This window comes from Calliphora vicina, chromosome 2 (genome assembly GCF_958450345.1).
Source record: "Calliphora vicina chromosome 2, idCalVici1.1, whole genome shotgun sequence".
In the NCBI taxonomy this organism is placed as follows: Eukaryota; Metazoa; Arthropoda; class Insecta; order Diptera; family Calliphoridae; genus Calliphora; species Calliphora vicina.
In genome coordinates this window covers 55464472-55489288 of record NC_088781.1, presented here as the reverse complement: position 1 = coordinate 55489288, position 24817 = coordinate 55464472, and the positions used below count along the sequence as shown (strand labels likewise).

The 24817-nt window shown below is 32.1% G+C and overlaps 1 protein-coding gene across 1 annotated transcript in view; it reads left to right on the top strand.

Annotated features, from left to right (window-relative positions):
* Positions 1-1443, top strand: part of LOC135950463 (neural cell adhesion molecule 2) — a 30208-nt gene extending 28765 nt beyond the window's left edge. The window contains exons 4-5 of the mRNA XM_065500003.1: positions 164-652; positions 1226-1443. Of these exons, the coding sequence (XP_065356075.1) occupies positions 164-652; positions 1226-1443 (707 nt within the window). The remainder of the gene's footprint in view (positions 1-163; positions 653-1225) is intronic.
* The last annotated feature ends 23374 nt before the right edge of the window (positions 1444-24817 follow it).

Below are 24817 nucleotides of genomic sequence, written 5' to 3'. Positions count from 1 at the left end.
AACAATAAGAAGTAAAAGGAATTGCACTTGTTCATCTCTTCCCCAAAGCTGAAATAATACAAAAATAAAGTACATTTAAACTCCGATAATTTCTTTACGAAAATAATGCTTTATTTTTCTATTTCAACTCATCACATCTTTTTGCATTTCTTTCTCATTCCAGATAAGCCGCATTGGTTTGATAACGATACGTCATTGATACAATATGCCTACATTGGTGGCAGTGTCAACATCTCTTGCGATGCCATGGGTGAGCCACCACCATCGTTTACTTGGTTGCACGACAGTCGTGCAATAACGGGAAAGAACTATCGTTTATTTTATGCCGATTACGGTTCGACTCTACAAATACACGTATTGAATTCCTCGCATCTGGGTGATTACAAGTGTAAAGTGGCCAATCCATTGGGCATGTTGGAACGTGTTATTAAACTAAAGAAGGGCCAGAAACCAGCAGGAATTTCATACTTTCAAGTGAGACGCGTATTTACGGATGGCTTTGATTTGGACATACGTTCGGTGAAACCGTCTAACATTGATGACAACATGCATACGCTGGGCTATCGTGTCGAGTACATGAGCGAACAGGAATTCAAATACAGTGCTGGTAATTGGAGTTATGCTAAGCGAAAAGATTTCCTATTTCATAGAGGTAAATATCTACATACATACATGCAGACATACATATGTATGAGCAATTCAACTTGAAATTTGAAAAGGGATATAGAGTTTTGAGGGAAAGAAAATTGTATTAGTTTGTGAGTGCGTGTGTAAAATATTGAGAAATATTTATGCACTTGGTCAAGTGCGTGGAAATTGAAAAGGAAAGCCAGTTGAGATTTGTGGGCAAACAATTAGTGGGAAAATAACTAAGCTCACAAATAGGAAATAACCAAGATACTGGCATTTGTGTGCAACCAATAAGAATGTAGTTTAAGGGCTTGACATGGTTTTTTTTTCTTTGAAATATTGCTGATTTATTGAAATGAGATTAAGGTTTGGAATAAAACTAGCAGGTTTAACTATTTTAAGGTGGTGGGTCACATATGAAATATAATAAATTAATTTTCTTTAATTTTCTAGGAAAATTTAATTACTAAAATAAAATATCCCATGAGTCTCTTTAGTAGACTCCAAACTAATCCATAATTTTATTATCCCCCTAATTAAATATTTTATTATACTCATAATTTTGTATCTTTTCTCTTTCCCCCCCCCCCTACAGATGGTCGCCGTTTTGTGGTTACAAATCTAAAATCCAACACAACTTACTTGATGCATGCTGCTACACGCAACTTGGCCGGCTTAAGTGATTGGAGTTCAGTGAAAATATTCCACACGCTCGTAAATTATGCCAGTCATACGGTTACACTGCTGACACATCATGTCTTAATTATAATCACTTTAGGTTTTATAGTCAACTCATCCTTGAAGCATTTCTAATTTTCATTTCCGTTGCTTTCAAAGTAAATAAAATTTTCGTTTAATATTTAATTTATTTATTTATGTGGTTGTTGCCTTTTTATGTTTAACAAATTTTAGTACGAAACAAATAGAGAGATAAATAAATAAAAAAAACAATGAATTATATAAAGATGAGAAATATTTAAAGCTTAGCTTTTTATTAAACAAAAATTATACAAATTCAAAATATACGTATAAAGTGTTTTTTTCATTTAAATATTAGAAAAATGTTTGCATTTACTTGGTTAAAATATATATGTATGTTGTTTAATTTGTTGAGTTTATTTTAGCTAATTAGTTTATTTATGTATTATGTATTAATTTCAAAGTACCTGCTTTAGATATGATTTTAAAAAGGACATAAGAAATGATTAATATATTATTCTTGATTTACAGTGAAAATACACTTGAAGTACACACAAATTTCTAAAACACCCAAAAATAAACAGTTTTCTGCACTAATGTCTGCAACAAATATTGGAAATCAATGTTATATTTTATTTGGTCAATCGTTTGTTATTTTGGAAACTAACATTTAAAATTTAAAGTCAAAATAAAAAACTAATGCATTTTTTAAAGCCTTTGTCTTTAATAAACAATGATGAAATTAACATTCAACTTTTCAAGGATATTGAAGAGCCCCTTTTAAATACTTGTTATGTACTGTGACGACAAAAGTCGTAGACTCGTTTTTGCCACCATTAAATATTATTTTATATATATTTTATTTTATGTTTAGTTTTAATCTGATTATTTTATTTGTTTTATGTATTTAAATTTAACGGTTTCATTTATATGAGTACGCCATCTGTTGGTAAATAATAGAGTCAATTTAATATCACTACCCCAAAATACAGCCATGCAGAATGTAATAAAAGTACCATAGTACGATCGTTACCAACGATGGTTGTAGTCACTTAGTTGTCCGACACGGGTATAAAAGAAGGCACACTGTGAAATTGAAGTCAGTCTGCCAGCAGGAGGCCAAGCGGTAAGAACCACTCGACGTTAGCGACGAGTAGTACTAACTAATTGGTTAGCTTTAAAAGGCAACTAGTGGGAAACCAGTGGTACATCCAGAGGTTATACCTCTACCTTGTAACACTCTTGTCCGACACTTACGACGTTAGCGACGTGGTGTAAACAAGTCCCAATAGAGGCATTTTAAGACTAATTGGCTATTCTAATAGGCACTAGTGGGAAACCAGTGGTACATCCAGAGGTTATACCTCTACTTTGTAACACTCTTGTCCGACACCTACGACGTTAGCGACGTGGTGTAGGCAAGTCCCAATAGTAGCTTATTGATCTAGCTCACCAGGGTACAACTAATTGGCTATTCTAAGAGGCACTAGTGGGAAACCAGTGGTACATCCAGAGGTTATACCTCTATCTTGTGACACTCTTGTCCGACACCTACGACGTTAGCGACGTGGTGTAAGCAAGTCCCAATAGTCGCTTGTTACTTTAGCCCAACAGCGTCGTCGCCAGCAGATTTTATCTCAGCACGACTGACTAGTTGCTACCTTGCTTCCCGTGGCTCCACTCAGACAGTTGGCGTTACTCTAGATTGAGTTTTTGTGTTATTTGTAAAATTAAAATAAAGTGATACGTATTATAACGTTTAAGAGAACTACGTCTTTTATTCTCTTTACTGAGACGACATAGGAGAACTTTGTGGTTTCTCTTCAATCAAGACAACAATACGACCCTGGACTCCGCTGAGACTACCCCGGCAACCAGCGGAAAAACGTGTCGTTACAGTACCTAACATAGTATGAATACTTTTTACCGGGATATGGGAAAATCCAAAAACCATGGGTGAAGCGCTCAATATAGGGGTATTAAATTAATATCTCGTCAGTTTCTTATCCGATCGGCAGCATACATTCAGAGCTTAGCTCGGGTTTTATGTCTACTTTTCTTTTTTTAACTTTATCGGAACAACGAATCTGCTACTTCTTAATGGGCAACATGTATGAAATATGAATGACTGACTCAAAACGAATCCACGAGAGAAGAGTGTATAAACAATACTGGGAAAAATGTTCATTTACTTTAATGACATTCAGATCGTTCATCAAAATCCGTGTGGCTTTACAAAATCCGCTCGTTTGTGATGATGTTTCCACAATAGTACTATTGTAAATACTTTTCCATCTATCATTCTCATGTAGATCTTTCAACCTCGGTATGGATGTTTCCTTCTGACAAATAATTCTTATTAGTCCGAATTGCACTTGCAATGGCACAATGCAAACCGTAAACATACGATCATCGATCATATTCTTATCAGGATCACTATATCTTTGTCGGTTGGTGCCATCGCATCCTCATTATAACTACTTTTTCAAGATTTCTATTGGTACTGACATTTTGAAATAAGCTCTGAAATGCCACTTCAGCAGACAAATCAGTCACCAATAATACACAATAGCACCTTTGCTTAGATAGTCTCAAAACGTCATAGCTTGGAAAAATCTTGGCACTTCGAGTTTTGGCCTGCATTAATATGTATGAGTGTTTAGTGTAACCTCCATCAATATAAAGAGCCAAGGATTCTTTTGGAGGCTCTCAGATTAAATACTTTTTTATTTTTTGCTGCTATGACTTCATTTGAATCCAACATTGAAATAACCTTGGATGTAGTTATTTTTCCAGTCTTGTAAAGACTAGAACGAGTTAGCTCGCTACGCGATAATTCCTTTATTCTCGAAGAAACTTTATGGACCTGACTTTTTACAGTACTGGAAACTCCTTTACCTATCGTCCAACTTGTGTATTAGTTGTTGGAGCAATTAACTCAAGGACTTCTTCTAACCATTTGAGCCTCATTATACCATAAAAAAAGAAGTCACTTTACATTCACAAGAAATAGTACAAACAAAATAAATAAGTTAAGATTTGAACCGGACAGTTTTGGACAATAAAAGATCTGCTCTACAAAATTTCACTAAAGGATATTGAACGGAAGACACATCGAAAGCTATATTGTTATTTTCGTTTTTACAAGCGAATTGGTTTTGGCAATCGAATTGAATTTGGTTAGTTCAATGAACTATTTCATAATCCCAAGTAATTTTCATCTATTTCGTTCAATGACACCAAACCAAAAAGAAAATTAATTCATATAGTAGAACTGTAAATATCACTGAAACCAACCGGAACTTTTAAAAAATCTTAATACCGATGATTTTTTCTCTTCGCTAATAATTAGGGTATTCAATCGATTAAACGATTAATTTTGGTCGGTTAACTGTTCGAATAATTCTAAATTAACGATTTTTAAATAACAAATAAACCGATTAATTTGTGTCGATTAACCGATTAACGGTTAATTTCTTATTTTTTTCACTTTAACATATTTTTTTGTAATTCAAATACAAATGTCCAAGTAAAATTACATATTTTTCGAACATTCATGAAACAAGTTTAGTGAGTATAACAACTGACATTTAATTTACATGTATTTGTCGGAGGAGGACATGATAATAGCCCAGACTGGAGACATTACTGAAACGAGTATTTTATCAGAACTTATCGAAATTATTAAAAGTATTCAAAACCTAAAAAAAGTCCAAGAAAGGTTTCCAATGGTATTATGGAGGATTTTATATGCTTAGAAAAAACTAAAAAAGATCGGAGATATTGGATATTCTTTATCACGCCTTATTTTCGATTTCTCCAACATCTACCATCAGCGAGAGAGTTTTTTCCAAGTCTAGTTTTATTAAAACTAAAGACAAATTATTTATTTTTTGGTTGAATTGTTATGTTTTGTTTTTTGTTTATGTTTTTGTTCTTTTAATTAATAAAATACTTAAACAAGTACACAAAATTCGTGGTTTTATTTTCAGTTAAAAATTAAAATATAAAATATTCGGTTAATCGAATAATTAAAAATTAACGGATTATTAACCGATTAAATCTAAACCACGATTAATTATTTGCTCGATTAGCCGATTATACCAGAAACCCGATTAATTGAATACCCTACTAATAATATAATTTACTAATTCAGTTATGTAGATTTGAGACGCTGAAAAGTACTCCAGAGACTTCAACTTCATCGTTTCGTTTTGAATTTCCATAAGTAAATTCAATGTTTCTGTCCTACTTTCAGTAAAATTAACATCTTGTTTCGTTAGGAATCTACTTGTTCCGGAATATATAAATAGTACTTTCCGTATACGTGATGATTTCGCTGTACTTTATTAATCTCCTCAGAAATGCCTTTATCCCTACTAGTTTCGTTCGAAAAGGTTTTTCAAGAGCTTCACTAAAAAGTTTATTTTTTAACTTCTTAATCTTGGATTCCACCATGGTTACTGGAACTTCCCAACGCGAAGCTTACAAAGCGTACCTTAATGACTTAAATAGAAAATCTTTCTATTCATCTCCGGTGCTGGTATGTTCTCCTAGGATTTCAAGTGTAAGCTGTAACGTAAAAACCATTATCGCAGAACGAGCATTCGAGTGATTTTCCTACCAGCGTAATATCAATGATCTTTTCCCTGATCTTAGTTAAAAATGTTGGTCTATGAGATCGTCATCGTAAAGTCACCTACCACGGTTGATCAGGCAAATATTGATATCTTTTCTGAACAAAATTCAGCTTCTATCTTTACCTTCGTGAGTTGAAGAAAGAAGCATACTTGGATTAAGGCTATGTTGCTTATTCGGAGTGGTTCAGATTAATCTCAGTCCGCTTGGATTCTTCACTGAAAGATGTCACCTTGTTAGGAACGTAGGATACGAAGGGATTCTGAACCAATTTTGATCCACAGATCTTTGCTTTCTACTTTGTCCTCGTTCGATATCCCAGTCCTCTATCCCAAGACTCTTATTTTGACGCTTTATACGTATACATACATTCTTTTGTACGAAAAGGAACATTACCCAGAAGAACGAGTTTTATACTCGCATTGGTCCAGAATTCGGTCACTTATTGGAAGCGGATTTTATGAAAGCATATGGCTTTCTTGTTAACGCATTCGATAATATTGTTGCTCCTTAACCATTTGAGGACATCGAATACCATATAGGAATCAACTGCCCTCACAGTTGATTCCTATTCCTCTATGGTTCGTCAACTAACAGCAGAGAATTTTTTACTCCAAAACCAAAAACTCTGTCTGTAATTATTTTACCCTCAGGTTGGCTATGACATATGATGACCACTTGTAGCTCAGAGTATAATGCTTGTTGACGGTTTCAGTCGATCGACAACTGCATTTTACCTCACCTTTGCGTTTAATTCTGGATGTGTTTGCTGGACCTTTGATAACTGTTGTAGACAGACATCTTATGTGTTATTTTGCCAGTCATTGTCATTTCATATTGTTCATCATCCTTCTTTGGTTCTTATATAGCCCCCTTGGATGCAGATGGACGTACATCAAGAGCCTACGATTTGTTGATCGTGTTCGGCCCAGTTCTGGGGGTCAATTCAGGTTCTGTGAAACGGAGAAATTAAAAAAACTTTTCATTTTCATAAGAACTTTTCATATTATCATTTCACAATTACACAAATTGCGATTCCCGTTCTTCAATTTGTTTTCTTCAACTTTTTCTTTTCATATGAAAACATTTGAATTTATTTATCATTTTCTCACTAAACGAGAATCAGAAACTCTATGAAAATATGAAAAAAACTTTTCATTTCTCCGCTTCATAGAACCAGAATCGACCCCCTGGTATAATTGTGTTCACATGACTGCTTGCTTAAATAATTTTGTTATAGATATCAAGGACTCCGCACCTTCATCGTTAAACAGGAAAGAGCGCTAGACCTGCCAGCCTTTTCCGCTCGTCCTGTGTTTTTGTGTCCGCGTTCACCATAAGCAGGTCATTTACCACAGGGAACAGGTAATAGAGGGTGCGGTTATGTTAAATAGGAGACCGACATAAATGTATAGGCAAAGGCTGAGTAGCTACGATTAAAATAGGGAGCTACTGATTTATGGATGTGATCACTGCGAGGTAAACGAAATAGAGGGTCTTTTAATTCACAACCACTTTTAACATGGAGAACAGACGCTATGGGGTATTGAATGAATGGTTGTTAGTTTACATCTTTAGGATGTGTAAAGATGCTGACATGACAAATATTATTCGTTTTCAAAAACAATGGAATAAATATCACTTTTTTATGAATTGTCATTTTAAAAGAATTTGAAACAATTCTTATGAACAAATTTAAATAATTTTAATTTTACCTGCTTTAGTGTTCTTATATTTTATGTATAAAATATTGTAGAACAAATTTCTGATAAAAATTTACCAGTAGTTAAAACTCATAAATTAAAATCGCATAAAAAAAATCATAAAATTTATTTAAATATTTTTTTTTCTATTTTGTACCACTGTACATATATCTATTTGTTCTCACCACTCGCGACAAATATGATGCAAATCAACATATGTTAGTAACTAGTTACTTCTTAAGCATTTGTAGTTCGCGCCTGTTTTTATTAAGCAATTTGACTAATGCTTTTGCTAAAAATATATAAGAACCGTATTAGCTTGAACACGTTCTTTATTACAAGTCTTAATTAGATTACGCTAATAGCTTAAAATAAAAGTACAGACAGCGTGTTTTTACAAAATTTCACAAATCACAGAATTATTACAATTTCAAAATAAAATCAAAGTTGCTAATCCAAATAAATTTGGTTTATATCCTATAAACATACATAAATATTTTTCAATATAATCCTTGGTGCCACATCCCTACGGGTAAATTCTTTTATACATTAAATTTAATATTTAGCTAATACAATACAGATTTGGCACCAAATTTAGAATTTGAGTATTGTCTATTGGACTCTTTATAACCTCCAGATCAACTATTTTTAAACCTGCCAGATAAAGTTTATTGTTCTAATCTATGGCCTAATCTATTTTGGAACAATCTCAATATTCTTTAACATCAAGTTCATCAACGGTCCATAAGAAAATCCGAACATCGCTCTGAAATTGGCTAACACAGTATCTGAAGACATTTTCCAGTCACCATACCACAAATCCAATAAAAATATTCAATACAACACGAAGATAGTTTAAAATTTAAGGATGTACAACTAGTCTTCATCTAATTTGCTCTCAATTATTATTTAACGAAACTACACAAACTACAGCATCAGATTGAGTAATTTTTCTTAACCTCGTTTAATTAATTTGAAGGAGGATTAGTAAAAGCAGTAAAAAAGGGATTCCTACAGGGGACATTACCAAATGTTGCTAACACCCTTTGAAACATGTTGCTAAAATCTTTTTGATAAATTTGTTTTTTTTGTTTAAGTAATGCAGAATATGTAAAAGAAGAATTACAAAAATTGCGATTCAATCACAACAACAATCAAATTTATAATTGTCTCCCTTCAACGTATTATCTAGGCATTGCTGAATGGCCATTCAACGATGGATTCATTACGACAAATGTAAGTGTCATCTCATTAATTTATATATTTTGTAGTTAGTTAATTATCACTACCAACTTTGTGAGCATATCAAAAATTAATAGAAACAAATATTTTTAATAAATTAATGTTAACAATGATAAAAATAAATAATTATAAAATGTGCTAAAGTGAAAATTTATATTTTAAATAATAATACCTACCAATAGTTATGAATTTGGAATGTATAAAATAAAATAGATCAATTATAAATTTGTGTTTGAAGTGAAGTGAAGAAGAAGAAAAAAATAAGAAAAATAATAATATAAAAAAAAAGAAAATTATCAAAAAATTTATGAAAAAGCAACAAAGAGAAAAATAATAATTAAAATTTATTAATATTTATAAATATAGTTTTTAAAGTGAGTTTTTTTAAAGTCAATATTTATGGAATATAATTGCCTAATAGCTGCGTTTTATAAAGTTCAGTGAGTTTCTTAAATTTCAATTATTAAATTAATCTAACCCCTTCACATATTTACTTCTTAAATTTCCACGCCTCTGTTCTTTTTTATTTCTTTTATTCTCAATAACTGACCTACATTAAATTGACCTAATTTTGATTCTGCTTTCCTCACATTCGTTCTTTCAATACAGGGTAAAAAGATCAATTTGATAATGTATATAATTTTTTTCTTAACAATATTCTTTTTAATTTCTAATTAAAAATATATATATATTTAAAAACAAAACTAAATTTATTTAAATTTAATTTAAACTTCAATCTATATTGTTGTTATTTTTTTTATACCTATATACGAGTAAACCTAAAATAAAATCACACCAATGAATTATAAATGTAATTTACTAAGTAAAAATTATTTGAAGATTGTTATTATTAATAGATAAACTGTAAAAATTAAAATCTTTCTTTAATGAAATGGTTCCAATTGATTTTCATAATAAACTTAATATCATGAATTGCTAAAATTTCAAGTTTTTGATTCTTTCGGCAAAACCAGCTAAGTAGCGATACCACTATGTTAGGGATCATCAGCAAAACTTATTTTGGTATAGTAGTAGATGATCAAGGTAGGGATGGGCATATTGTTGCATTTACCAGCTATTGGCAACAGGAATTTTAGATGCTATAATACCTCAATTTCATTTCAAATTTCGTGTTTCTCAAAAATTTAATTTAATATTGCTAACTACGTATAATTTTGTTTAAAGACTGTTCATTTTTTTGTTTAATTCGCATGCATTAAAATAGTTATTATTATGTGGGTTTTTTTTCATCTTGCGTTAAGTTCATGGACCCTACCCGATAGCGACGAGCCAGAGCCGGAAAAGAAAAGCATGCGAGAACTTAACCAACTAATTTTTGAAAAGAATACATTTCTTTTGGTTATATGCTACATAGATAATAATATTTTTGGCGCCCAACGTGGGGCCCACACTGAGCAAATCATTTTTTTTATTAACACCTAACTTTTAGCGACAGTGGGTCTCCAAAAAAAAAAAATCTGGTATTAAAATAGCCCAAACAAATCTCTCAAAATCTTTAAAGGTTAATTTTAAATACATACATATAATTTGGAAATCATTTATTTGAAATACATTTTTTGAATAATGACCAATATTTAAATTAATTTTCCTTTTTTCTTCTGTGTATCTATTCGGGGTTTTCAATCTTTTGATTGGAAGCTTAAGGCTGAAGTAGTTTGGCCTTATGCCATCAAAAGAAAACCATCATTATTCTTCTTTACTTTGAATTGGAACTTTGATTTCGTTACCTCAAAATGAATCAAAGCCATTAGATAAATTTTTAAATTTACTTCTGTACTAATCTTATTCACGTCTCGAGAGATTTTCAATTTCAAAACTGATATATTTTTAATTTTAGCATCTAAATCTAATTTATCGCTACTTAGTTCGAATTTAATTGCCGGTAAGAATCAAAACACATCATTACATTTCGTATTTATACATTTATATATATAAATTCATTTAAATTATATCATTCAAATCAAAAAAAAAAATCGTAAATATAGCACGTAAACGTTTTTCTAAAAAGAATTTCATGTTAGTTTTAGAAAATAAAGCTTTTATTTTTTTTATTTCAAGAAAATTAAATTTTCTATGTCGACAATTTTAATTTAACCTACGTTTTCCCATACATTTTCTATTTGATTTGTTTAAAACCTTGAAGTACGTTCATCCGAGTTGTATTTCTTTTGTCTTACGTGATTTTTATTGAATAATTATACTTTGTCATTAAAATTGGTGAAAGGAAAATGTCGGTAAGACGAAGTACGGAACATTTGGCTGTAACGCCTTCGCCAGCTTCACCAAATGTTCCACCTCAAGCACCTCCTCCAGACAATTTAGATATTTGTGGAATTTGCAAAAATTATATATCGTCAAAAGTAAATTCCACAAAAACGATTTGCAATCACGTTTTTCACAAAACATGTTTTTCTAAATCGACCAAACTAAAGTCAACGTGCCCAACATGTAATACTCAAATTAAATTGCCCAAATTTTCAAAGCCTGGGACAGCTTCAACAGCCACTATGATAACAAGAAATCAATCTAGTCACCAGAATGTTGACATAAATAAATCAGCAAATGATTCAGTCTCTAGAAACGTACATACAACCCTTAATACTACGCAATCCTCAGATTCGTCACCTGACGGTCAAAGGCATATGATACGTAACTTGGTTACCGCTGCAGTAGGGGCCCAGCAGGCCGAAATGTTAGTGTCGTTAAATGATCAGCTGACTCAGTTGGTACAAAACAGCATAGAAGCTGGATTTCGTAGACTCAGCATAGGAAATAATAACCAAACTAACACTCCAGCCGTGGCAACAACACATAATCATATGGAATATCCAGAAGATATTCATTGTCAAGCACAAACTTTAGATCAACTATTGGGGCTTCCACCCTCTGTTTCTGCTAACAATAACAATGAAGGTGAAGTAAGGTTTCAGACAAACCCTACTTCCAATTTGTCAAGGGTGAACTCTGGTTTTTCAACTGATCTGGCAATTCGTCCTGACAAAATTAGCCAGATAATAAGTAACTGGCGTTTGAAATTTGCTGGAAATTCGTCAAGCCTTTCTGTTGAATCATTTCTGTATAGAATTGAAGCTCTTACAAATCAGACCTTGGGAGGTAACTTTGAGTTATTATGCCGGAATGCTTCTGTGCTATTTGATGGTAAAGCCAGTGACTGGTTCTGGCGTTACCATAAGTCGGTACACGAGATTAGATGGCCAGACCTTTGTTTATCACTTCGCCGACAGTTTAAGGACACTAGGACTGATATGGATTATAGGGAACTCATACGCGATAGAAAACAAAAACCCGGTGAGAGTTTTGATGCTTTCTATGATTCCATATTGGAACTAGTTGACCATCTTGAACAACCAATAGCTGAGTTGTCTATGATTGAGATTTTAAGGCGAAACCTTTTGCCTGAAATCCAACATGAAATATTGAATTTACAGATATTTTCCGTCGCGCACTTGAGAGATGTTTGTAGGAAAAGAGAATTTTTCCTACACGATATTAGGAAGAGAAATTCTGCTCAAAGGCCTTTAGTTTTTCCGAAGAAAGTGTCAGAATTATATGATGGAGACTATGAGGAAGTTGATACTAGGGACGATATGGATATTTCTGAATTAGGACTGAATTGTTGGAACTGCAGGAAAATAGGGCATAGATATCAGGAGTGTCTGTCTGAAAGAAATATTTTTTGTTATGGATGCGGTACAGCAAACGTATATAAACCCACATGTCCAAAGTGTAACCCTTCAAAAAACTCCTCATCGAGTGCACAACCAAGTGCACGCAGACAGATACTAGTGAAGAAAACAGACCGTTCCACAAGCACCGACTAAATTATGCGTCTTACGATGCATATTCTAACGATAACAACCACAATTTTAAAAATAATAATGAACGCAAACTTAAACCAATTATCCCATTTCATATACGCATGACTAATTATAAAAAGATCCGTTCAAGAATATTTAATTCTGAACTAAGTAAAAAGTCTAGTAGATCAACTAAGCGAATGAGGGATTATTGGGCCCAAATTAAAAGGAAACGAAAAGATATTGTAGATAGTATTTTTGAAAAAGATAATGATTTGCGTCCATATGCAGAAGTAAGTCTTTTTGGAGAAAAATTGAGTGGTTTGTTGGATACGGGTGCAGCTATATCATGTATTGGAGGATGTTTGGCAAAAAGTTTTATAGAATCCGGAAAACCTTACAAGAAGATACTTTCGAAAGTTTGTACGGCCGATGGCAACCCACAAAACGTTGTTGGTTTTATTAAAACTAAAATAGTTTTCAAATCTATTGAGAAACCGATTAATTTATATATTATACCCAGCCTAGCACAACCTCTATATTTAGGTATTGATTTCTGGCGCAATTTTAACCTTTTACCACCCAATTTCTTTCAACAAATGCCAATTGCAACTATTAATAGTCCAGACATAGTATTAGAAGAATGTAAGCTAGGCGAGAGCGACAAGCAAAAGCTGATCCAAGTTGTTAACTTATTTCCCTCTTTTTCGAAAGAAGGACTTGGTAAGACCAATTTAGTGAACCATGTTATAGATGTAGGTGCGGCAAAACCCATAAAGCAGCGACATTATCCGGTATCCCCAGCAATAGAAAAACTTATGTACGAGGAAGTAGACCGTATGCTTAAATTAGGGGTGATTGAAGAATCTAATAGTGCTTGGAGCTCGCCATGTGTCTTAGTTAGGAAACCCGGGAAAAATCGCCTTTGTTTGGATAGTAGAAAGGTCAATGAAGTAACGGTGAAGGATGCATATCCCTTACCTAACATCGATGGTATTCTAAGCAGACTTCCAAAGGCAAGGTTTATTACGAGCTTGGATCTTAAAGATGCCTTTTGGCAAATCCCTTTAGATCCAAAATCAAGGGACAAAACAGCATTTACAGTGCCCGGACGGCCTTTATATCAATATAAAGTAATGCCGTTTGGTCTCTGTAATGCACCCCAAACTATGTCCCGATTGATGGATAAAGTAATACCTGCCAATTTACGCAACGAAGTCTTTATATACCTTGATGATCTGCTTCTCATTTCAGATAGTTTTAGTAGACATTTGGACGTACTAACAATCGTTGCTGGACGATTACGGGACACAGGTCTGACTATTAATGTAGGAAAAAGTAAATTTTGTATGGAGGAAGTTAAGTATTTAGGCCATATAATAGGTAAGGGAATCATTCGAACTGATCCAGAAAAAATTTCGGCCATTCTCGATTATCCTATACCACAATCAGTTAAGGAAATCAGGCGGTTTCTTGGTATGACGGGGTGGTATAGAAAATTTATAGGGAATTACGCTTCATTAACAACCCCATTAACTGACTTGCTTAAAAATAAAAGAAAGATTATCTGGAACGACGAGGCAAATTCATCATTTGAAAAGTTAAAGTGTCTACTTAGCTCAGCACCTGTTTTGCATAGTCCGGATTTTGAAAAGCCATTTTATATCCACTGTGACGCAAGCAAAACAGGCATAGGAAGTGTATTGGTCCAGTTAAATGCGGAGGGTGATGAAGTTCCTGTGGCATTTATGTCAAAGAAACTCAACAAAGCCCAACGCAATTACTCAGTGACCGAACAGGAATGCTTAGCAGCTGTGCTAAGTGTTAAAAAATTTCGGCCTTATATCGAAGGACATGAGTTTACGATAGTGACAGATCACGCGTCACTAAAGTGGCTCATGTCCCAAACAGATTTGAGCTCAAGATTAGCGAGGTGGGCACTAAAACTGCAAGGTTTCGTATTCAAAATTCAACACAGAAAAGGGTCCCTTAACGTCGTTCCAGATGCACTTTCCCGCACAACTCTTGAAAATCCTATCATTACTTCTCCCGAAGACGAACCCGATTTAATAGTTAGCAGTCTGTCCGAAGATGGCGGCGTTTTTATTGACTTACAGTCGAAATATTTTGAAACGGATGAATACCAAGCACTGTCTATAAATATAAGTGAAAATCAATCTAAGTTTCCGGACATGAAGGTTCTAGATGGTTACGTTTATAAACGGACAGAACATGCAACCGGCGAACAGCTACACGACGATCTTTGCTGGAAGTTATGGGTGCCTAGGGAGCTTACTAAGGACATTTTATGCATGGCCCATAATAACCCCTTATCGGCTCATTGTGGTATAAATAAAACCATTGAGCGTATTAGAAAATACTATTTTTGGCCTGGTTTGGTAAACAGTGTTAGAGATTACATAAACGCGTGTGAAATATGCAAATCTACGAAACATCCAAATTTTGTACTTCGTCCGCCCATGGGTCAGCCAGCCATGACACAACGTTTATTTCAGAAATTGTATGTGGATTTTTTAGGTCCATACCCCCGATCAAGAAGCGGACACATAGGAATTTTCGTCGTTCTAGACCATTTTTCCAAATTTCCATTTTTAAAACCAGTAAAAAAGTTAACTGCAGACGTGATTTGTAAATATTTAGAGGAAGACATTTTCCATATATTTGGTGTGCCAGAGACGATTGTATCTGACAACGGCGTTCAGTTTAAATCAAAAATCTTTAAACAAATGTTAGACCATTATAAAATTTTTCACACCCTAACAGCTGTTCACTCCCCTCAGGCAAATGCCTCGGAGCGTATAAATCGTTCTGTCATTGCGGCCATAAGGGCTTATGTTAATCCAGATCAACGAAATTGGGATGAAGTACTGAGTAATATCGCTTGTGCTCTTCGTTCAAGTATACACACATCCATAGGTGTTGAACCATACTATTTAACTTTTGGTCAGAATATGGTTACTAATGGACTCACATATTCATTACTAAGGAAACTTGGTATTTTGGAAGATAGGTCAGTTAGTTTTTCCAGGGAAGATTCAATGGACATTATTAGGAAGAGGGCAACAGAGCTTATGGAGAAACAATTTCAGCGGAATGAAAGAAAATATAATTTACGCACTAGAAAGGCAAACTTTAAAGAAGGTCAAGAAGTATATAGACGCAATTTTAAACAATCAAATTTTGAAAAGGGCTATAATGCCAAACTAGATAATGTTTTTGTAAAGGCTAGAATTAGAAAGAAAATTGGTAATTGCAATTATGATTTAGAGGATTTGAGTGGCAAATATGTGGGGAAATATCATGCAAAGGATATAAAACCTGGCTAAGATTGTTGTCAGCTGGATCAAATTTTTGTGTTTATTTGCCTAAACCCCATAATTTGATCTTGTTTGGGGGACTGTGTAAAGATGCTGACATGACAAATATTATTCGTTTTCAAAAACAATGGAATAAATATCACTTTTTTATGAATTGTCATTTTAAAAGAATTTGAAACAATTCTTATGAACAAATTTAAATAATTTTAATTTTACCTGCTTTAGTGTTCTTATATTTTATGTATAAAATATTGTAGAACAAATTTCTGATAAAAATTTACCAGTAGTTAAAACTCATAAATTAAAATCGCATAAAAAAAATCATAAAATTTATTTAAATATTTTTTTTTCTATTTTGTACCACTGTACATATATCTATTTGTTCTCACCACTCGCGACAAATATGATGCAAATCAACATATGTTAGTAACTAGTTACTTCTTAAGCATTTGTAGTTCGCGCCTGTTTTTATTAAGCAATTTGACTAATGCTTTTGCTAAAAATATATAAGAACCGTATTAGCTTGAACACGTTCTTTATTACAAGTCTTAATTAGATTACGCTAATAGCTTAAAATAAAAGTACAGACAGCGTGTTTTTACAAAATTTCACAAATCACAGAATTATTACAATTTCAAAATAAAATCAAAGTTGCTAATCCAAATAAATTTGGTTTATATCCTATAAACATACATAAATATTTTTCAATATAATCCTTGGTGCCACATCCCTACGGGTAAATTCTTTTATACATTAAATTTAATATTTAGCTAATACAATCCAAATATCACTACAGATTTGGCACCAAATTTAGAATTTGAGTATTGTCTATTGGACTCTTTATAACCTCCAGATCAACTATTTTTAAACCTGCCAGATAAAGTTTATTGTTCTAATCTATGGCCTAATCTATTTTGGAACAATCTCAATATTCTTTAACATCAAGTTCATCAACGGTCCATAAGAAAATCCGAACATCGCTCTGAAATTGGCTAACACAGTATCTGAAGACATTTTCCAGTCACCATACCACAAATCCAATAAAAATATTCAATACAACACGAAGATAGTTTAAAATTTAAGGATGTACAACTAGTCTTCATCTAATTTGCTCTCAATTATTATTTAACGAAACTACACAAACTACAGCATCAGATTGAGTAATTTTTCTTAACCTCGTTTAATTAATTTGAAGGAGGATTAGTAAAAGCAGTAAAAAAGGGATTCCTACAGGGGACATTACCAAATGTTGCTAACACCCTTTGAAACATGTTGCTAAAATCTTTTTGATAAATTTGTTTTTTTTGTTTAAGTAATGCAGAATATGTAAAAGAAGAATTACAAAAATTGCGATTCAATCACAACAACAATCAAATTTATAATTGTCTCCCTTCAACGTATTATCTAGGCATTGCTGAATGGCCATTCAACGATGGATTCATTACGACAAATGTAAGTGTCATCTCATTAATTTATATATTTTGTAGTTAGTTAATTATCACTACCAACTTTGTGAGCATATCAAAAATTAATAGAAACAAATATTTTTAATAAATTAATGTTAACAATGATAAAAATAAATAATTATAAAATGTGCTAAAGTGAAAATTTATATTTTAAATAATAATACCTACCAATAGTTATGAATTTGGAATGTATAAAATAAAATAGATCAATTATAAATTTGTGTTTGAAGTGAAGTGAAGAAGAAGAAAAAAATAAGAAAAATAATAATATAAAAAAAAAGAAAATTATCAAAAAATTTATGAAAAAGCAACAAAGAGAAAAATAATAATTAAAATTTATTAATATTTATAAATATAGTTTTTAAAGTGAGTTTTTTTAAAGTCAATATTTATGGAATATAATTGCCTAATAGCTGCGTTTTATAAAGTTCAGTGAGTTTCTTAAATTTCAATTATTAAATTAATCTAACCCCTTCACATATTTACTTCTTAAATTTCCACGCCTCTGTTCTTTTTTATTTCTTTTATTCTCAATAACTGACCTACATTAAATTGACCTAATTTTGATTCTGCTTTCCTCACATTCGTTCTTTCAATACAGGGTAAAAAGATCAATTTGATAATGTATATAATTTTTTTCTTAACAATATTCTTTTTAATTTCTAATTAAAAATATATATATATTTAAAAACAAAACTAAATTTATTTAAATTTAATTTAAACTTCAATCTATATTGTTGTTATTTTTTTTATACCTATATACGAGTAAACCTAAAATAAAATCACACCAATGAATTATAAATGTAATTTACTAAGTAAAAATTATTTGAAGATTGTTATTATTAATAGATAAACTGTAAAAATTAAAATCTTTCTTTAATGAAATGGTTCCAATTGATTTTCATAATAAACTTAATATCATGAATTGCTAAAATTTCAAGTTTTTGATTCTTTCGGCAAAACCAGCTAAGTAGCGATACCACTATGTTAGGGATCATCAGCAAAACTTATTTTGGTATAGTAGTAGATGATCAAGGTAGGGATGGGCATATTGTTGCATTTACCAGCTATTGGCAACAGGAATTTTAGATGCTATAATACCTCAATTTCATTTCAAATTTCGTGTTTCTCAAAAATTTAATTTAATATTGCTAACTACGTATAATTTTGTTTAAAGACTGTTCATTTTTTTGTTTAATTCGCATGCATTAAAATAGTTATTATTATGTGGGTTTTTTTTCATCTTGCGTTAAGTTCATGGACCCTACCCGATAGCGACGAGCCAGAGCCGGAAAAGAAAAGCATGCGAGAACTTAACCAACTAATTTTTGAAAAGAATACATTTCTTTTGGTTATATGCTACAGATGCTTAAGCCCATCATTGTTCCCAAGCTTTTAGTGACCGAAGCAAATTCAAAATGATTTTTTCAAAACAACTCAAAATTCGGTTGATTTGTCAAATCTTTTTATAATTTTGTTAATTCCCAAAAAACAACTCAAAATTCGGTTGATTTGTCAAATCTTTTTATAATTTTGTTAATTCCCATCATATACTTAAACAGATTTATGACTATAAAGCAGATTTATGACTAATGATTAAAGGTTAAAATTGACTCTTAGATTTTAAATAAAAGTTCAAGTCATATCTTATTTCGACTATTTTTTTATTTCTGTTACTTCTATTCCTCTTAGTTTTAATTCTGTGATAAATATTTAAAGTCAATATGTTCTCTATAGAACAATGATTTCCATCTTAGATTATTTTCTAAACCAAGAAAGCAATGATTTAACTTATAAATCTCATAAACAGTTTCATTATGGAATTTTTATTTTATAAAACTAATTTTGTATGGACATTTTGTTTTATAAATCTTTAATAAAATACACATTTTATTAAAAATAAGAGCTTATTATTTAAAAAAAATATATGTATGTATATTTCTTTTGCTAAAATGTTTCTATTTATTCTATACTTTAAATCTGCATTTCTTAAATAAAAAACTAAAATTCTTAAAAAATAAAAACCTAAAACAAAGAAACGAATTTTTTACTATATCAATGTTGTTTAGACACGAAAATTAAATAACACAAGAACAAATTAAATAAATTTTTGCTTGTAATTAAGATGAAAGCAAAATTCTAATTGAATTATATAATAACAAATTAACATAATTATAAAAAAAAGGTAAAACTAATATTAATGAAACAAATTTTTACAATTTTTAGCCAAACATGTTTATTGGTTTTTGATATTTTTTTATGTTTTTGATGGTTTTTTTTTAAATTATTCCACTGAGAATAAGTATGTCCAAAACAAATATTTGAAAATATAAAGTAAATAAATGTTTATTAATAAGCAAAACACAAAATAATAGTTATAATTATAATAATAATGAAAATGAAAATAAATAAATTAGTTTAATTGAATAAAAATAAATAAGAATAATTATAATAATGAAAAATGACTAAAAATAAATCTGACACGCTGTAAGTATATGTGTGTTGTAATTAAAATTTAAATTTACATTTAAGTATATTAAATATTTATAAAAAAAACAACAATGCAGATAAAAAAATCGACACACACAAAATTTGAAATAAATGGTAATTAATTCAAATAATTAAATGTGTAAGTACTTAGTACTAAATATTATTTATGTACAATTTTATTCATATTACATGGGGCGTATGATGAATTTTAAATATTTTGGTAATAATCATACGCACTGATTATTTTTGTAAGTGTCAAGTAAGTAGAGTATTGTTATCGGGTTATTCGAAAAGACAGAATTTTCTTAAAAACCGTTTTCGAATACGGATTTAGCTAATGAAACCGGCTTGTCGATTTACTAGAAAATATAAAATATTCGAAACCTGTCGGATTTAAAAAAAACAATTATGAAAGTATGGTCGCTCAAGTCCGACCATATAATACCCTTCGCTAGGCAATCATCATAAAATAAGGTCACAAGACTTTCGTATATATAAAACATTATTTATTTATGTAGATACCTTTTATAAATTAAACATTTTTTTTATATGGGTCATTCAAAGAAACTTTGTCAAAAATTAATTTCAAGCGACCGGATTTCAAAAATGTTATTTTTCCAAAATACTCAAGAATCGCAGCAAATTTTGAGTGCCAGCAGATGGCACTTATGTTCATTTTTTTTTTTGACTTTATCTCCTTTTTTCAAATATTTAAATTTCTCATAATAAAATCCTCGAACTATGGTTCCTGGTATGAAATCTATCCACAAATTTATAGAGGTAAAATATTTGGTCAATGTGAATGTAACTTAAAATAATTACATTTTCTGTATTTAAATTCATTATGAAGCTTTTTTCAAATTTGCACAACAAAAATTCCATAAATGTATTTAAGTTAACCGTTGTAATGTAATCCTTTAATATCCTAGCAAAATTCAAAAAAGCTTTTCCAAACAATAAAGTGAGAATTCAGTGAATAATATTTCATGCATTTAGCAGTGTTAATTTAGTGTAAATGTCCTTTTTTAGTCATAATGTAAGTCTAGTCATAGTCTAGTCATAGTCTAGTCATAGTCTAGTCATAGTCTAGTCATAGTCTAGTCATAGTCTAGTCATAGTCTAGTCATAGTCTAGTCATAGTCTAGTCATAGTCTAGTCATAGTCTAGTCATAGTCTAGTCATAGTCTAGTCATAGTCTAGTCATAGTCTAGTCATAGTCTAGTCATAGTCTAGTCATAGTCTAGTCATAGTCTAGTCATAGTCTAGTCATAGTCTAGTCATAGTCTAGTCATAGTCTAGTCATAGTCTAGTCATAGTCTAGTCATAGTCTAGTCATAGTCTAGTCATAGTCTAGTCATAGTCTAGTCATAGTCTAGTCATAGTCTAGTCATAGTCTAGTCATAGTCTAGTCATAGTCTAGTCATAGTCTAGTCATAGTCTAGTCATAGTCTAGTCATAGTCTAGTCATAGTCTAGTCATAGTCTAGTCATAGTCTAGTCATAGTCTAGTCATAGTCTAGTCATAGTCTAGTCATAGTCTAGTCATAGTCTAGTCATAGTCTAGTCATAGTCTAGTCATAGTCTAGTCATAGTCTAGTCATAGTCTAGTCATAGTCTAGTCATAGTCTAGTCATAGTCTAGTCATAGTCTAGTCATAGTCTAGTCATAGTCTAGTCATAGTCTAGTCATAGTCTAGTCATAGTCTAGTCATAGTCTAGTCATAGTCTAGTCATAGTCTAGTCATAGTCTAGTCATAGTCTAGTCATAGTCTAGTCATAGTCTAGTCATAGTCTAGTCATAGTCTAGTCATAGTCTAGTCATAGTCTAGTCATAGTCATAGTCTAGTCATAGTCTAGTCATAGTCTAGTCATAGTCTAGTCATAGTCTAGTCAAGTCATAGTCTAGTCATAGTCTAGTCATAGTCTAGTCATAGTCTAGTCTAGTCATAGTCTAGTCATAGTCTAGTCATAGTCTAGTCATAGTCTAGTCTAGTCATAGTCTAGTCATAGTCTAGTCATAGTCTAGTCATAGTCTAGTCATAGTCTAGTCATAGTCTAGTCATAGTCTAGTCATAGCCTAGTCATAGTCTAGTCATAGTCTAGTCATAGCCTAGTCATAGTCTAGTCATAGTCTAGTCATAGTCTAGTCATAGCCTAGTCATAGTCTAGTCATAGTCTAGTCATAGCCTAGTCATAGTCTAGTCATAGTCTAGTCATAGTCTAGTCATAGTCTAGTCATAGTCTAGTCATAGCCTAGTCATAGTCTAGTCATAGTCTAGTCATAGTCTAGTCATAGTCTAGTCATAGTCTAGTCATAGTCTAGTCATAGTCTAGTCATAGTCTAGTCATAGTCTAGTCATAGTCTAGTCATAGTCTAGTCATAGTCTAGTCATAGTCTAGTCATAGTCTAGTCATAGTCTAGTCATAGTCTAGTCATAGTCTAGTCATAGTCTAGTCATAGTCTAGTCATAGTCTAGTCATAGTCTAGTCATAGTCTAGTCATAGTCTAGTCATAGTCTAGTCATAGTCTAGTCATAGTCTAGTCATAGTCTAGTCATAGTCTAGTCATAGTCTAGTCATAGTCTAGTCATAGTCTAGTCATAGTCTAGTCATAGTCTAGTCATAGTCTAGTCATAGTCTAGTCATAGTCTAGTCATAGTCTAGTCATAGTCTAGTCATAGTCTAGTCATAGTCTAGTCATAGTCTAGTCATAGTCTAGTCATAGTCTAGTCATAGTCTAGTCATAGTCTAGTCATAGTCTAGTCATAGTCTAGTCATAGTCTAGTCATAGTCTAGTCATAGTCTAGTCATAGTCTAGTCATAGTCTAGTCATAGTCTAGTCATAGTCTAGTCATAGTCTAGTCATAGTCTAGTCATAGTCTAGTCATAGTCTAGTCATAGTCTAGTCATAGTCTAGTCATAGTCTAGTCATAGTCTAGTCATAGTCTAGTCATAGTCTAGTCATAGTCTAGTCATAGTCTAGTCATAGTCTAGTCATAGTCTAGTCATAGTCTAGTCATAGTCTAGTCATAGTCTAGTCATAGTCTAGTCATAGTCTAGTCATAGTCTAGTCATAGTCTAGTCATAGTCTAGTCATAGTCTAGTCATAGTCTAGTCATAGTCTAGTCATAGTCTAGTCATAGTCTAGTCATAGTCTAGTCATAGTCTAGTCATAGTCTAGTCATAGTCTAGTCATAGTCTAGTCATAGTCTAGTCATAGTCTAGTCATAGTCTAGTCATAGTCTAGTCATAGTCTAGTCATAGTCTAGTCATAGTCTAGTCATAGTCTAGTCATAGTCTAGTCATAGTCTAGTCATAGTCTAGTCATAGTCTAGTCATAGTCTAGTCATAGTCTAGTCATAGTCTAGTCATAGTCTAGTCATAGTCTAGTCATAGTCTAGTCATAGTCTAGTCATAGTCTAGTCATAGTCTAGTCATAGTCTAGTCATAGTCTAGTCATAGTCTAGTCATAGTCTAGTCATAGTCTAGTCATAGTCTAGTCATAGTCTAGTCATAGTCTAGTCATAGTCTAGTCATAGTCTAGTCATAGTCTAGTCATAGTCTAGTCATAGTCTAGTCATAGTCTAGTCATAGTCTAGTCATAGTCTAGTCATAGTCTAGTCATAGTCTAGTCATAGTCTAGTCATAGTCTAGTCATAGTCTAGTCATAGTCTAGTCATAGTCTAGTCATAGTCTAGTCATAGTCTAGTCATAGTCTAGTCATAGTCTAGTCATAGTCTAGTCATAGTCTAGTCATAGTCTAGTCATAGTCTAGTCATAGTCTAGTCATAGTCTAGTCATAGTCTAGTCATAGTCTAGTCATAGTCTAGTCATAGTCTAGTCATAGTCTAGTCATAGTCTAGTCATAGTCTAGTCATAGTCTAGTCATAGTCTAGTCATAGTCTAGTCATAGTCTAGTCATAGTCTAGTCATAGTCTAGTCATAGTCTAGTCATAGTCTAGTCATAGTCTAGTCATAGTCTAGTCATAGTCTAGTCATAGTCTAGTCATAGTCTAGTCATAGTCTAGTCATAGTCTAGTCATAGTCTAGTCATAGTCTAGTCATAGTCTAGTCATAGTCTAGTCATAGTCTAGTCATAGTCTAGTCATAGTCTAGTCATAGTCTAGTCATAGTCTAGTCATAGTCTAGTCATAGTCTAGTCATAGTCTAGTCATAGTCTAGTCATAGTCTAGTCATAGTCTAGTCATAGTCTAGTCATAGTCTAGTCATAGTCTAGTCATAGTCTAGTCATAGTCTAGTCATAGTCTAGTCATAGTCTAGTCATAGTCTAGTCATAGTCTAGTCATAGTCTAGTCATAGTCTAGTCATAGTCTAGTCATAGTCTAGTCATAGTCTAGTCATAGTCTAGTCATAGTCTAGTCATAGTCTAGTCATAGTCTAGTCATAGTCTAGTCATAGTCTAGTCATAGTCTAGTCATAGTCTAGTCATAGTCTAGTCATAGTCTAGTCATAGTCTAGTCATAGTCTAGTCATAGTCTAGTCATAGTCTAGTCATAGTCTAGTCATAGTCTAGTCATAGTCTAGTCATAGTCTAGTCATAGTCTAGTCATAGTCTAGTCATAGTCTAGTCATAGTCTAGTCATAGTCTAGTCATAGTCTAGTCATAGTCTAGTCATAGTCTAGTCATAGTCTAGTCATAGTCTAGTCATAGTCTAGTCATAGTCTAGTCATAGTCTAGTCATAGTCTAGTCATAGTCTAGTCATAGTCTAGTCATAGTCTAGTCATAGTCTAGTCATAGTCTAGTCATAGTCT